General features: G+C 42.2%; 1 protein-coding gene across 4 annotated transcripts in view; it reads right to left on the bottom strand.

Moving 5' to 3' along the window:
• Positions 1-15,018, bottom strand: part of atrn (attractin) — a 53,315-nt gene that overhangs the window by 4,104 nt on the left and 34,193 nt on the right. For 2 of the 4 annotated variants that reach the window (XM_061696123.1, XM_061696122.1), the window contains exons 26-27: positions 8,275-8,353; positions 2,584-2,691 (exon numbers count right to left, since the gene is read on the bottom strand). In XM_061696123.1, the coding sequence (XP_061552107.1) occupies positions 2,584-2,691; positions 8,275-8,353 (187 nt within the window). Of the gene's footprint in view, positions 1-2,583; positions 2,692-3,174; positions 4,245-8,274; positions 8,354-15,018 lie in introns of those variants that run through there. The other 2 variants (XM_061696124.1, XM_061696125.1) reach the window with 2 other exon arrangements.

Raw genomic sequence — 15,018 nt, 5'->3', positions numbered from 1 at the left:
CTCACGTTTCATTAAATGAGCCGTGGTTAGAAAAAAAAGAAATTTGCCAAGCGAAAACCACAAAATATGGAAAATGCTGTGTTTTCACAAGGTAACCAACGTTAAAGGACGAAGTCTGGATGGTGAGAAGTTCGCTGCCGCCATCTATGGGTGGAGTGTCTCAAGCTCACACAAAAGTCACAATTTGATATCACTTAATTATTTTTTGTATATAATTACAAAATATATCAATAAATAAATCCTTATAATTCACAATTCAGTTTTTCTGGAAAGCACATTTTTGGCTCGCCATGCAGTGCAGCGCCCGCACTCTCTGTTCCCGCAGTCTTATTAACCGCTTTGTTCCCAAAGTCCTGATCGATCTTTTCGATTTTCTGCCCCAAATGATTGAAAACTGTCTGTTTGTTTCAAGTTAGTCAGAGATACCGTACGTGATTGCTGCAACTCTTTTCAGCCTGTTACGAACCTTTGAAGATACCGCACGCTACGACGTAATGAATTACATTTTACGGTTTGTATTTGCATTTGCTTTCCGCTCTGCCGTCTGCAACCAGGTCGACATTGCAAATGAAAATATGTTCTTAATTGCCTTACCTGGATAGTTAAAGGTTAAATCCCAAACATTTTTTGGGAACGGCTCGAAACCCGAAAAACTCGTAAGTTGGGGGCACGCGGAAGTAAAGGCAGCATTATCATGCTAACTTGGGGCTTAATTCCAATTAAAAACATCAATTGGTCAACAATCAAACATTGTTTTTAATCAATTGTTGCCACGGGTGAAACGTGCCGCTTGTGTCAGCTCTAGAAGCTTCCGCCGCCACTCGCGGACCGCGGTTTAAGGCCACCGACGACTTTTAATGAACGTGAGCCGGCGCGGCGTGGCGTCGCTTTTTAAACGGCAGCGTGGCGGCGTCCTGATAAACGAGCGGCGAAACAACGCCGGCGAGCCTCCGAGAAGCTCAATCTGAGCCGCCGCGCAGATAGTGCGGACGGACAGACGGACGGCGTGCGGCCCGGCGCGGGAGGATCTAAATTGGATCGTGGCTGGCGGGAGAGCGGGAGAAAGAAAAGGAGAGCGGAGGCGGAGGGAGAAGAAAAGTCAAAGCGCAGATGGAGGAGGCGGACGAAGACCGGCCTGATAGCGGCGGCGAGCTGCTGTTTTGACTTGGAGAAATAAATACAGACACACACACACACACACACACACACACACATGCAGAGTGCAGATAAGGCCCACACACAAGAGCAGACATCACATGATAAGATCAGCAAAGGGTCAGTAAATTAGAGGGAAACGCCGTGTCAAGTAAACATGGCCGACACCAGGCTGCGAGCGACGACACACACTAAAGTAAAAGGAGCAAAATGCTTGCTTCAAAGCCAAACGGTGTCTTTCCAGGTATTGCTGCTTGAGACTTTTTTTGTGTGGGTCCACTCATGCTTACCAAATTTCATGTTGCCCAGTGAACCTGGCTTTAGGGGGCTGCATTTTGGTGGCTAAGTTCTAGAGGGTGTAACAAAAAAAGGCCTGTTTCAACCTAAAATGACTCAAAATGTCTTTTCGGGCGTGCCTTCTTGAAACCTTTTGGTGGGTCTAAACATGACAGACACACCTACTAAATTTCATAATGCTAAAAGAAACTGGCATCTGGGGTCTTTTTTGGGGGGTCAAATGGTACAGAGTATAAAAATGTCCGCTTCAAACCAATATGCGTCTTTTCGGGCACGGCTTCTTGACATTTTTTGTGGGTCTACACATGAAGGACATCCCTACCAAAATTTACATTCCAAAGTCAAATTGCCTTTAGTGGCTAAATTTATCATAAAAAAAATGGATGGTAGTACAGACTTCGAGCAAAAATAACGGCCTGAAACTAAAATGGCAGGCCTCCTGTGTTTTTTCAGGCATGGCTTCCTGAGACTTTCGAGGGTCTCCTCAAGACAGACGTGCCCACCAAACTGTTTTTTTGGGGCACGGACTTCCCGCGTCTTTCAGCTTGATTTCGTGAGACTTGTTGGTGGGTCTCCGCCTTTAAAAATCTTCCAAGTCGACACGCTGAATGTACTTCATTCCGCCATTTCCTCAGCCGATCTGGTCCGCAGGGCGGCTACGGCAAACTCGCTTTTCTGTGTCTGTTCCGCAAAATTCCCTGGACAATCCAACTTTCTCCACATCCGCTTTACCAAACAACATCTGCTGCGGAACATTTTTGCTTTGTAGCACGAAACGGAAGCAGGACGTGGCACAAACAAACAACATCGTCATTTTTTTTTTTTGCTTGCTTTCGAGCCTTTGGATGAACTCGCACTGACAACCGGTTATGCAAGTCATCCTCTAACAAATTCCACTAATTTACACTTCTTGATGGCAACTTCAAACTTCTTGATGGAAACTTCAAACAAAGGACGTACAAGAGAAATAAACGATGGATCGAAATAGTCCACAATAAAAAAAAAAAAAATGTCCTCGGGACACCGCTACAACGTACTTGTCGTAAAATTACAGTCATGCGACGGTTGCTTGCCAATTGATCATAATAAACAAAGTACGTGGAGAAAAATCATCCAAAGGTCAGAGCTCACTTTGACGTTTCCTCCAATCAGGTCTGGCGGCTCCTCGTCCGTCTCCATGGCGACGTTGATGGTGGCGAAAGGCCGGCTGGCCATCTGCTGCATCTCCCTCAGCAGTTGCTATGGCGACAGAGAAGGTCGTCGATGGTTAGCCGCAGGCGCTAGTAGCTAACATAAACACTCAGGTGATGTCACAACTGCACCAAATTAAACAAGGATGTCAACAGTACAAACGAGTCGTTTAAAACTATGAACAATGAATTAACTTTACAGCTCCATTTTGCTTTTTTGCACCTTAGAAGGGGAAATGGAACTCATTGCAACATCGGATGGAAAAGGACAATCGTTCCCATGGTCCAAACCATGCAACAGTCCTCCCAAAGTTCCTAGTTATTGGGTAAAGTTCTTGTGGTCAAAATAAAGACCTAAAGCATTTTAACCTAAAGTTCCAGGAACTTTCAGTTTTTCAAGTAGTTCCTGGAAGTTCAAGGTTCCAATCAGATATGTTCTGCGCAGTCCCAAATGTTTCTGGACCTGTCGAAACCACTGCTCCCCCTCTATAAAGGTCTTCTTTTTGCCCCAATAAAATGACACCAGGACTCACTTGAGAATATAGTTCTCAAACTTCCAGGAACCTTTAGTTCTTGGTGCATGTACAGTAGTTCCTGGAACTAAAACCTTGGTTTCTGACATATGACGAGTGCAGGCCCCAACATTCCTGGATCTCCCAAGAATACTGACCCCTTGCGTCATCTTTTTTTGGCCCCAGTAGATTACCCCGCAACTACATTTAGACAGTTTTCCCCTGGTCTAAACGCACCAACGTTCTTAGTTGCGTTCCTGCAATCAAAATAAGCCAACATGCTGAATTCTCCTCCTAAACTTCCAGGGCCCTTTCGTTTTTAATACATGAACAGTTCCTGAAACTATTTGATTCCAATCCGACATGCAGTCCAAAAGGTTCCTGGACCTCTTAAAAGGAAGACCTTGTCTTTTGTCCCTGGAACTAAATTTAGACAACAGTTGCTGCAGTCCAAACACTCAACAGTGCTCCAAAAGTTCCTGTTGCGGAGGAAAAAGCCAATAAAAATCTTTATCTACAGTTGACAAAACCCCTCCTGGATGCGCGCACCTTCATCCAGATCTGCGTTGAAATGTACTTCCTCTTTGCTTCAGTGTTTGTTTTTGGGTGGTCTTTAATTGAATCTCAGCTGCCTGTCAGTCAAAAACCGATAAGACTTTCCCGCATGTCGGGAGCTAGCTGCTAGCTTATCTGCTAGCCTCAACGTGGAGGTGGTGAGAAGGAAAACCTCATCCCGCCTTGTGGACCAGGGATTTTGGAGGAAGGTTCCATGTGAGTGAAGGGTGGCTGCTGATAAGTTTAACGAAGCACGAGGCCAGCAAGCAGTTATCGACAAAATATTTTATCGTGTGAACGTGTTCGCGTGTCATCCCTCAATCACTAAACAGCCACATGTTCACTAAACCTGATGCATAAAAACACCTAGTTGGAATCTTTTAGCTCCAGGAATGACTGTAAACGGAACAGAAACCTTCAGTAGTACCGCAACGTCCGAGTCAGTACCGATACCAGGCACCGGTATTGGGCAGAGACTTGCCTTAATTTCAAGGTAGCAGGTACTCGTGAAGGCTGTCGATATCAGCCACAGATACTGCAGGTAAAACACAAAAAGATCTGTCATTACGGCCTCCTTGCCAGTAGTTGGCGCTACACTGTGGCAGTTTAACGCATCTGTGTATCACAAGGAAAGAAATGTACGCATGTATGTATGTATGTATGTATTAAAAGTACTAGTAGTATCTCTACCTGCATCAGTGACAACTCAAGAGTGAACACTTGCACTCGTATCGATCTGAAAAAAAACTGCTATTGAACATCCTCATCCTTTTCGAGATACACTTGGCTGATTTTTGTCTTAAGTTGCGAGCAAAATTATGAGGGAGAGGCGCAAACGTCCCACGAGAGGTTTAAACAAAAAACAACTAAACCTTGTGTATTTAACCAAATGACATAACTTCTGAAAGTCCGCTAGCTTAATACTAACACACAAAGCAAAACGCCATAGTCAGGCTAACGGAACATGCATTAGTGTTGCAGTAAACATAACCCTTTAAGCAACAGATATTTGAACGCAAACAGGCAGCAACACATGTAGACAGAAAATATAACTTAGTTGTGAAACTCTTCTTGGTGTATTATGTTTGTTTGTATTATTTGGCCCCCTGGTGGCCAGAAGGAGCAAAATGTCAGTGGACAAAGGATGAGAACATGGTACACAGTGTTTACCTTCTTTACAGTCTACTTGTATTTGATTATGTGATTACTATATTTTTTTATGAAGTAAAATACTGTAGAGTGCCATTTCTAATTTAAAAAAAACAAGTTACAAACATTCTTGTTTGTGTTTTATGAGGGGCTGGAATGGATTAATGCCATTTTCATTTTCATTCAATTTTAGTTTTGAGTTACTTACGAGCGTGGTTACGGAATAAAGTCATATCTCAAGGCACCGCAGTACAAGCTCCTGGAACGTGAGGCAGGAATGCACTTTTATGGTTTATTTTGACTACTATAGGCACTTTACCCCAGAACCAGGAACCATTGAAACTATTGTTTAAATTTAGTTGCAAGGTAATTTTGCCATCCCCAAGAAGATCCTGTTAGAGGGGCAGTACTATCAAGAGGCCGAGGAACCATTAGGACTGTGCTGAACACATCCAACAGGAACCTTTAAGTTCCAGGAACTACAGGTACCATGAAGTAAAACATTCCTGAAACCTTAGGTGGAAATATGGCTGTCTGATTTTGCCCACAGAAATTTTAACTGGACCTTTGGAGGTCTAAACTGCGCTCCGGGTTAATCTATCGGGGCTGGAAGAAGACACCGGGTTGGGGGCTCGTGCTTTTGACAGGTCCACGAACTTCCGCACTGCACATATTTCATTCAGACCTTTCATTTCCAGGAACTACAAGTAGGCCTACAAAAGACAGAAAAAAGGACCTGGATCTTAAGGTCGAACGAACACGCTACGACAGTGGCGCTAACAAAAGATGCTAAGTGTAGCAGCTCGATGGCCAACGCGCAAACTTTTTGAAACACAAAAAACCTGAAAAAAAAACGACGTTGCTCAATGCTGACAACCCTTTGTCGCCATCAAGGCTAAAATAAGATCAAATAAGATATAGATAATCCCCTTGCTGTAAAGAACCTCGCGATGATGACGGGGTCACCAGAGGGTGATGGAATGGCGGATTACAAGCAACACGAGCCACTGGAACGTGTCCAAACGCTAATGATGCGCTACATACTCTACAGTAAGGAAGCGAGATTAGCAGGATTAAGATGCATCGCGGGAGCCGTGAGATACAAAAAGACACCCGTTCACACACGCCGCGAGCTAACATACATGCTAACAGACGCGCGTCAAAGTCAAAGTGGTATTGGTTTGGGTACCGGTTAACGCAAAGGGCTTTCAGTTTCATACACACTTCTGAAATAACAAATTTGCTCAAAATATTTGGGGCACATCATCTCCTCATCGTCATTCCATAGCTTGTTTTCGCAAATGCTACGGTTTGGTCACGCGCGCAAAAGTGACCTTTGAATTACTATGTTCAAAAAGAAAAGTCATTTCCAGAGTTCCAGGTGTGATTAAAAAAACTAAACAATAGGAAGAAAAAATGTTAGCTGCAGCTAAGTAATAAGTGGCGGTATTTCTCCCTTCTCTTTTTTTATTTCTTTTTTAAGAATAGCAGCTATTTTTAGAACAGGCCCAATGGCTACTCATGTGGAACTTGTGGGCTACCTGGTGCTCGCTGATGACACCTGAAAATGCTTGGCAAATAAACAATTACAAATATTTGAAAGAAAGAAAAAAAAATTGAAAATACAACGTGTCCTTTGACTGGCTGGCAACAAGTTCTGGTTGGAATCTGCCTCTCGCCCAAAGCCAGCCGGGAGAGGCTCCGGCACACCCGCGACCCTCCTGAGAATAAGGGCTTCAGAGGACGGAAAGATAACATTCAGTGGTGCCTTGGGTTTTGGGAGATGCGCCGTTTAGCCATTGTGGGGCAAAACTTGACATACAAACGCTGCATGATGGCAGGGACTCAACTCACTTCACAACAAGCGACAGTTTGGCAGATAGTGAAGAATTCTTCAAGAGCCGACAAGCGTTTTTGGGGTTGGTTCAGCCCTTCCCCCCAAAAAAAACAAAAAAGAAAGGATAATTTTTTAGAAAAATGAATCCGCCAACAGGTGAGCGCCAAACTGCAAATATGCGTGGTTCACTGTATATTCTTTATCCTCTGCAAAAAACGACTAACATTAATACTGCAGATTATTGAGTCACAATAGATGAGTGAGACTCTTCTTCTGTTTATCTGCATGACTATATTGTACTGCCGCCTGGTGGCCTAGTCACACACACATCAGAAGGAGCCGCATGTTTTAGAAAGTCACTAACAGAGTGAAAAAAACTCATGACACAAATTAAACTTGCATCTCAAGGCCCTACTGACTAGTGTGCAAATCCATGTAGTAAAAATGTACTCATTAAATTTGAATGAAAACAGCTTCTACTGCTTTATAAGTACTACCAAACATAGTCAAAAAATGTTTATTAAATGGGGGAGGGGAAAGAAAAATAAAATAATTAATTGTCCACTTAAAAAATGATGACGATTTTTAGTTTGGTAATGTTTTTAAATTTGGGCAGAATGGTGGCCAAACACATTTCTCTGCAGGTTATCCTGAACGAGGCCTGGATGGGCGAGGGGGTGACGGAAAGAGGCGAGCTGGAGGGAGGAAGGTGACCTCCGAGAGGCTCTTCAGCCAGCTCTCCACGCCAAACACAAGTTCATGACACGCCGCGTGCGAGTGGATGCCTCGCCCTCTCCAAATGCAACACTCAAAAACAAAACAAAAGAAAACAACACAAAAATGCCAGGAACAAAAACCAACGAGGGGACAGCTAACGTGCTGACTGACGCGCACAGTTTGATGTTTACAAAACCGTTGGGTTCATTTAATACTAAACCGTTGTTGACGTTTAGAAAAAAACATTACAAAAAGTAGTTCATGATGCTTACAAAAACAAGTACGTGGAAGGTCTAAAGAAGACCAACTTGTTTATGAAATTGTGTATTAGGTTGGTAGAAGACGAAATTGTCTTTGCCGTTTACAAAACGTTTATGTTGGGTTAGTAGAAGAGTCTTTGATGCCTACAAAAACCATTATGTTAGGTTGTTATAAGACGAGATTGTCTGATGTTTATGCAAACGTGGATATTTGGTTGGTAGAAGAGTAACTTCTCTGATGTTTGCAAAAAAACTAAAGTCTCTGGTTTCAAAGAAATGAGGTCGGTAACTTGGATGCTAACAAAAAGCATGTGGATTAGTTGGGTGAAAAACTAATTGTCTTTGATGATGACGAAAACTTGTTAGGTTGGGAGAGGACTAAATTATCTTTGACTGGGGATGGTAGAAGACTGAAAATGGTGGTCATCGTTTACAAGACGGTTACCGCTGGAGGCAACAAATTTGTCGTAGGAGCACCTCGGTAGTCACAAGAAAATATGACAAACTGTAAAAATGTCAAAGAAACAAGAAGGCCGCCTTTCATTTTGTCACGCGGCAACAAGAGAGGAAAAACGACGGCAGTCGGAATTAGCGGGACAAACCTCTCGTCTCCGAGACGCCCAGCAGCTCTGCTTGATCTTCCAAACCACGGCGGCCACCAGCAGCAGAGACAGAAAGCAGCTGGGGACACGCAGGAAGTCGCGTCAGAAACAGCAATCAAACGCACAGACAGACCAAAGAAACACAATTATGAGGCCGTTCGGCCCAACTGGAACGAAGAAGAAAGTTACTTCCGGAAAAGACACAACAGCGATGGAGGAAAAGAAGAATAATGTAAAGTGGACTGAATGTGAAGCCGACTGACAGAAAATAATGTGACACACAAAATTCTAGACAATCAAATTCATTACGCAAATCAAATCATTTGTTAGCTAATAATTGAAAATGTAAAAAAAAAAAAGGAAATACTGTAAACGAACGAAATTATTAATGATCTAATTTAACTATTTTAAAAAGATCTAATGAAACTGAACTTAATGAATAAAATTTTATTAAATTAAAACTAAATGAAATAAGCAATTAAATAAGTTAACATCTTTATTCAAAGTACAACCAATCAAAAAATAAATTCAAAATTAATTAAAAAATATAAATGATATGAAATCTTGGGGTCTTGTTCACGAGTGAGGGAAGAATGGAACGGGAGATGGACAGGCGGATCGGTGCTTTGTATCGGTCCGTTGTGGTAAAGAAGGAGCTAAGCTCTCGATTTGCCGGTCAATCTCCGTTCCTACCCTCACCTAAGGTCACGAGCTGTGGGTCGTGACCCAAAGAACGAGATCCCGGATACGGGGGGCCCGAAATTAGTTTCCTCCGCGGGGTGTCCGGGCTCCCCCTTAGACATAGGGTGAGAAGCTCGGTCATCCGGGAGGATCTCAGAGTAGAGCCGCTGCTCCTCCGCATCGAGAGGAGCCAGATGAGGTGGCCGGGGCATCTGATTCGGATGCCTCCCGGACGCCTCCCCGGTGAGGTGTTCCGGGCACGTTCCGCCGGGAGGAGACCCCGGGGACGACCCGGGACACCCCGAAGAGACTACATCCTTCGGCTGGCCTGGGAACGCCTCGGGATCCCCCCGGAAGAGCTGGAGTTAGTGGCTGGGGAGAGGGAAGTCTGGGCGTCCCTGCTAAAGCTACTGCCCCCGCGACCCGACCTCGGATAAGCGGTAGGAAATGGATGAATGGGTGAATCTATTAAATCAAACAAACTTTCAAAAATGTACAATACATCCTGGAGAAAATAAAAAATAGAAAATCAATAAATTATATACATAAAATTGATATTTTAAATCAAAGAAATTAAACAAGTATTTTTTTAACTCCTGAGTAATAAATAATACTAAACAAAATGAATAAATAGTTATGATCACAAACTAAAAATAAAAATCCTGAATAAAATCTTCAATAAATATTTTTTTTTTAAAATGCACGTTTTCGGCACATTATGAATCGACATGCAGAAGAACTTTCACATTGACATTGACAATGTTGATGTCACTTGTTGCCAAGCAAACTCCAGGGCAATGAGGACAAATGTATCCATGCATCAGGCACTTAAAAAAAAAAAAGATGAACATCATTTTGCACTTTTACACAAAATCCCAGAGGAAGTCTGAGCGGTGACGACGACACATCGTGACACCTTCTGTGTCAGCAACACACACATGCACACGCACGCACACGCAGCACGCATGTCAGGCCACCATGTCCAAGACTCCAAAACCTTGATACATTTCCATTTTGATGATGCCACCTTTATTGCACAAATACATTCACTCAGCTCTGACACATCAGAAGCGCCGACATTGTTTGGCAATCCCAAGCTCATTGAGCGAGCGTCACACCTTTTTGATGATTACCTGTCAACCTCTCGCCCGCTCGCCATGTTCTGTCTCGCACCGTGTACAACTTCAGCGAGGGGAGAAAATAAAATTGAATTTCCACGTTTCAACTGGATGCATTGGCGGGAAGAATAATTTAAGAAGCAACTCTTAAATTTTTTTTTACAAAAACACGTATGTTGAGTTCAAAGACTACAAAGCATTTGCTGTTTACGAAAGACAAGTTCATTAATGACCCAATTTGTTGTTAATATTGTCCAAAACGTCTTACAGTAACAAGACTCGACATTGTCTTTGATATTTACTAAAACACTGTTGCACTAAATTCAACACGACGGTGTCAGTGATGCATACAAAAACACTACTTTTGTAACGAAGTCCTCATAAAGTTTACAAAAGCCAGTGAATTGGGTCCATTACACACTAAAACATCTTTGTTTTTTTTGTTGTTTTTAAAAAAGTTAGTTATCTTGTTTACAAATGCCTGGATATTTGATTTATTGAAGACTGAATCATCTTTGTTGTCTATAAAAACGTGTGTTGGGTTGATCAAAGACTTAAGAACCTTTGATGAATTGGGTTCATTGAACACTGAATCGTCATTGCTGTTTATGAATTCACGCTTGCAAGGATTGCAGAAGTCTGTAAATTCTATGAAAATTGGGTTCACGAATCACTAAATCGCCTTTGATTTGACGCAAATTGCTTAGGTATATAACTGTAAATAATCTCGTTCATAAAAATGCGTAAACTAAGCTGTCTTCGCTGTTACATATTGCAGACTGAATTGTCTTTGTGTACAAAAACAATTTTGTTAGGTACATTGAAACCATATTTTCCAAAGACACATCAGATTACTAAGGACTAAAACATTGAGGTTTACAGAAAAATGTCAAAATGTATGTAATTCGTGTTTAACGAGGTCAAAACGGGATCGTCTTTCGGGTTGCGCTAAATTGAAGCCTCTAATCACCTAATGTTTACAAAAACACAAAGATAAACAGAAATGTTGCGATAAATTCAAGATTAAATTGACACGTTTACAAAAGCAATTACATTAAAAACTTTTATCTTTGATGTTTACAAAACCATGCACTTCCAATAAATTGAAGAATACATATTTTTTGGGGGGGGTGTTTCCTGAAACATACATTAGTAACGTTGAGGACTAAATTGTTATATACAAAAAAAAAACCAATAATAATAATTGTCTTCTAAATTGTTTTGTTTGTTTGTGCAAACCTTTGGGGGGGGGTCCGATTTTAAGGTTGACGGGCCCGCGACCCTAGTGAGGATAAGCGGTACGGAAGATGGATGGATGGGCTTTCAAAGGGAGCTTGTTGCACAGCAGAACGGACCGGGGCCGGAGAGAGGAAAGTATTGCGGGGGCGAGAAGCCTGTCGGGATGAGCTGACAGCGGGAGAACAGCCACGAGGCAAACGGCAACACGGCCGCGAGAGCTGAATACGGAAAACCCGCCAGACTAAAATCAAATCAGCAAGGCACTTCTCTCTCCTTTTCTTCTCCTCCTTTCGGCTGGTCACAAGATGGTGGCAAAACATCCATCCATCCATTTTCCGTACCGCTTATGCTCACGCGGCTCGCGGGCGTGCTGCAGCCTATCCCAGCTGACTCTGGGCAAGAGGTGAGGCCCACCCTGAACAGGTTGCCAGCTAATCGCATGTTACTAGATAAATACTGATTGCGTACCGCTCAAGATGATGTGCGTTTTGGTGCAGCCCAGCTACCAAATGCAAAAAAATCCCACCTGCCCGCCTGTTGCAAAGCGTTCCATTGGTGCATCGTCTCGCTGCTGTTTACCTAGGACAACTTCCCCTCTAAGCGCCCTCTCGCACCACTAATTAGCCTCGCGTCGCCGTGACACCTGACAGGACGGGAGGGGCTTTGTCAACCTGCCAACTGCCATTTGACTTGAAATAATAAATTCATTAATTCATTAATTAACTCTTCAAGATAAATTACTTTAGAGGGGAAAGGAAGACGGCCAATGGAGAAAAATAAATGTCAGACATAAAAGCATTTCTGGCGGCACGGTGGCCGACTGGTTAGAGCGTCATCCTCACAGTTCTGAGGACCGGGTTCAATCCCCGGCCCCGCCTGTGTGGAGTTTGCATGGTCTCCCCGTGCCTGCGTGGGTTTTCTCCGGGCACTCCGGTTTCCTCCCACATCCCAAAAACATGCATTAATTGGATACTCTAAATTTCCCGTAGGTGTGAATGGTTGTTTGTTTGTATGTGCCACGCGATTGGCTGGCAACCGGTTCAGGGTGTACCCCGCCTCCTGCCCGATGATAGCTGGGATAGGCTCCAGCACGCCTGCGACCCTAGTGAGGAGAAGCGGCTCAGAAAATGGATGGATGGATAAAAGCATTTGTCTGACGATGAGACTGGAAACATCTGTGGTTATGAAAACATGTTTCGTTCAAACAATACTAAAGAATGATCGATGTTTACGAAAACATATAGGTTTGGCTCGTAGTAGAGCTGTCGCTATCGGATCTTTTTAGAATCGATTCTCCTATTGAGTATTGGTCAAATAATAATAATTATTATTTGACCAATACAACTATAATTTTTTTTTTTAATAGTTTTTTTATTTTTCCTACTAACATGCATTTTATTCTTATTTATGAGGGATGGACTTCGATCCTTAAAGTGCATATGTTTGCACTGAGTTAATGGCATAATTTTGGTGTCGAGAATTTGAGACAGCAAAATGCTAAATGTGAAACGGTTAGCAATGACAATTAGCACGAGGGCGCTAGCGATGACCATTTTAGGTCAAAAACGCTAGCTGCTGTTCAGCGCACTCATAAATCATGTGATATGTATATTCCACATCTGACAGTGTCTTCAAAATCACTGACAGGCGCTCCGTCATTTATGGCAACACTGCGTCCGTCTACAATGAATGTCTGTGTGAAACATTGGTTCCGGCGGCCCAAACGTGATTGCGGCCAGAACATCTTTGTGTGTGTGTCCTGGCGCAGCTTCGAGAAAGAAATTTTGCGTAAACCTATTTTTGAAGTCGACTTCGCAGAGTTATTCTATTTTTTCAACGGTTACAAAAACACGTATGTTGGGTTCATTGAAAACTAACTTAAACTTCAATGTTTACGAAATGTCATGCCAGGTTTATACAACATTAGATACTTGACAGTGTTTAGGAAAACATACGTCAAATTTGGAGATGACTAAATTGCCCCCTCCCCAAAAAAACAAAAAACGGTTAAAGATGCTAAATTGTCTTCAATATTAACGAAACCCAAACATTAGGTTAGTTGAAGACAAATTTTCCATTAATGTTTACAAAAACGCTGTTAGGTTTGTACAACACTAAATGTCAAAGTTGACAAAACAACTTGTTTGCGATGTGGACAAAAACCTGCACGTTAGCCTCATAGGACACGGAATTGTATTCAACATTTACCAAAAACACAGTACGGTACGATAGATAATTGTGTAAAAGTGTACAATTCTACATAATGTTCAATGTTTATGAAAATACACGTTAGGTTAGATAAACACTCAATTGTCTTTGATGTTAACACGATAGGGTCTTTGTCTTTACTGTCTTATTAGCTTTTTTAGAACGGGCATCAAATCCCCCAAAAATAATGTTCATCAGTTTGAACATTAAATATATCGTCTTTGTAGTGTATTCAATTAAATATAGGATGAAAAGGATTTTGAAATCATTGTATTCTGTTTGTATTTACATTTCATTGGAATTGGCCGAGGTTTCTGACATGCTAGCTTGCTAACTATCTGGGTGAGCTCAGCATTGATGTTGCGCGCAAAAAGCTATCCTGGGCTGTTAGCGGTGTTTTTGTTGTTAAGTGAATGAAATAATAATGTTATCAGTGCACAGCTAAACGTGTTCTCAAACAGCTACGACGTGTGTTAAAGAGTTGTGCGCACACACAGGGGTGAGCTAAAGAACGGCACTGGGCTTCCCACCGGGATGCCGTCGTAGTAAAAATACCCCCACCGAGTCACCCGGAACCAAGCACGGCGCAGCCGTTTTAAAAAAAAAATATATATATATATATATATATATTAATGGCAGCCGCAGTGGCCACAACAAGTTTCAGAAGAAGAAATAAGAATTTTCTGGAACATCAGGTCTCACCGCGGGATAAAGTTGGAAGGCATAAACACAGCGGGAGGAGCAAAGACAAACACTCACACTTCACCTGACTGCTAATTACCAAAACTACTAGCAAGACAACACAAACGCAGGCTGCTGGAAAGCGCACTTTCAAACCTGAACTTGAAACCTTAACACAGGCTTAAACCCCTAACTTGAAGAGCTCATTCTGTCTTGAAACCGTATTTTGAAACAGTGACCCAGGTTTCAACCTTAACTCGAAACACTAATTTTAAACCTTAGCCCATAGAAATCCTTACTGCGTCTTGAAACCCTAACTTGAAAACTTACAACAATCTTATAACTAGTACTACGTTGAAACACAAAGCTTATCTCGACATAACATTTTCAAACCTTGTCTTGTAAGCATTCTGTGCAACCCTAATCTTAGTTTGAAATCTAATTTGAAACTCTAAAATTTTCCATTGAGAAACTCTGACTTGAAACTCAAACTTAAAACTGTCTTGAAATTTGCCCCATACTTTTAAACCTTAACCCTGGGATGAAACCTGAAATTGTGCTTGGATGTGCAAATTTGAAACCCTAACCTGGGCTTCAAAACCAAAATTGAAACCCTTAATTGGACTTGAAACCATAATTAATCCTAGTTTGAAAACCTAATCTGAAACTCTACAATTGTCATCTTGAAAATCATTTGAAACCCTAATCCTGTCTTCAAACCCTAACCTTTCCTTCAACTCTATTTTGAAACCGTACTCCAACATCTGCCTGAGAGTGTCAATGTGAAATTTCCGTTTCCTGGCCAATGCTCACTTGT

This window comes from Phycodurus eques, chromosome 14 (genome assembly GCF_024500275.1).
Source record: "Phycodurus eques isolate BA_2022a chromosome 14, UOR_Pequ_1.1, whole genome shotgun sequence".
Classification (NCBI taxonomy): Eukaryota; Metazoa; Chordata; class Actinopteri; order Syngnathiformes; family Syngnathidae; genus Phycodurus; species Phycodurus eques.
This window is presented reverse-complemented; position numbering and strand designations above follow the sequence as displayed.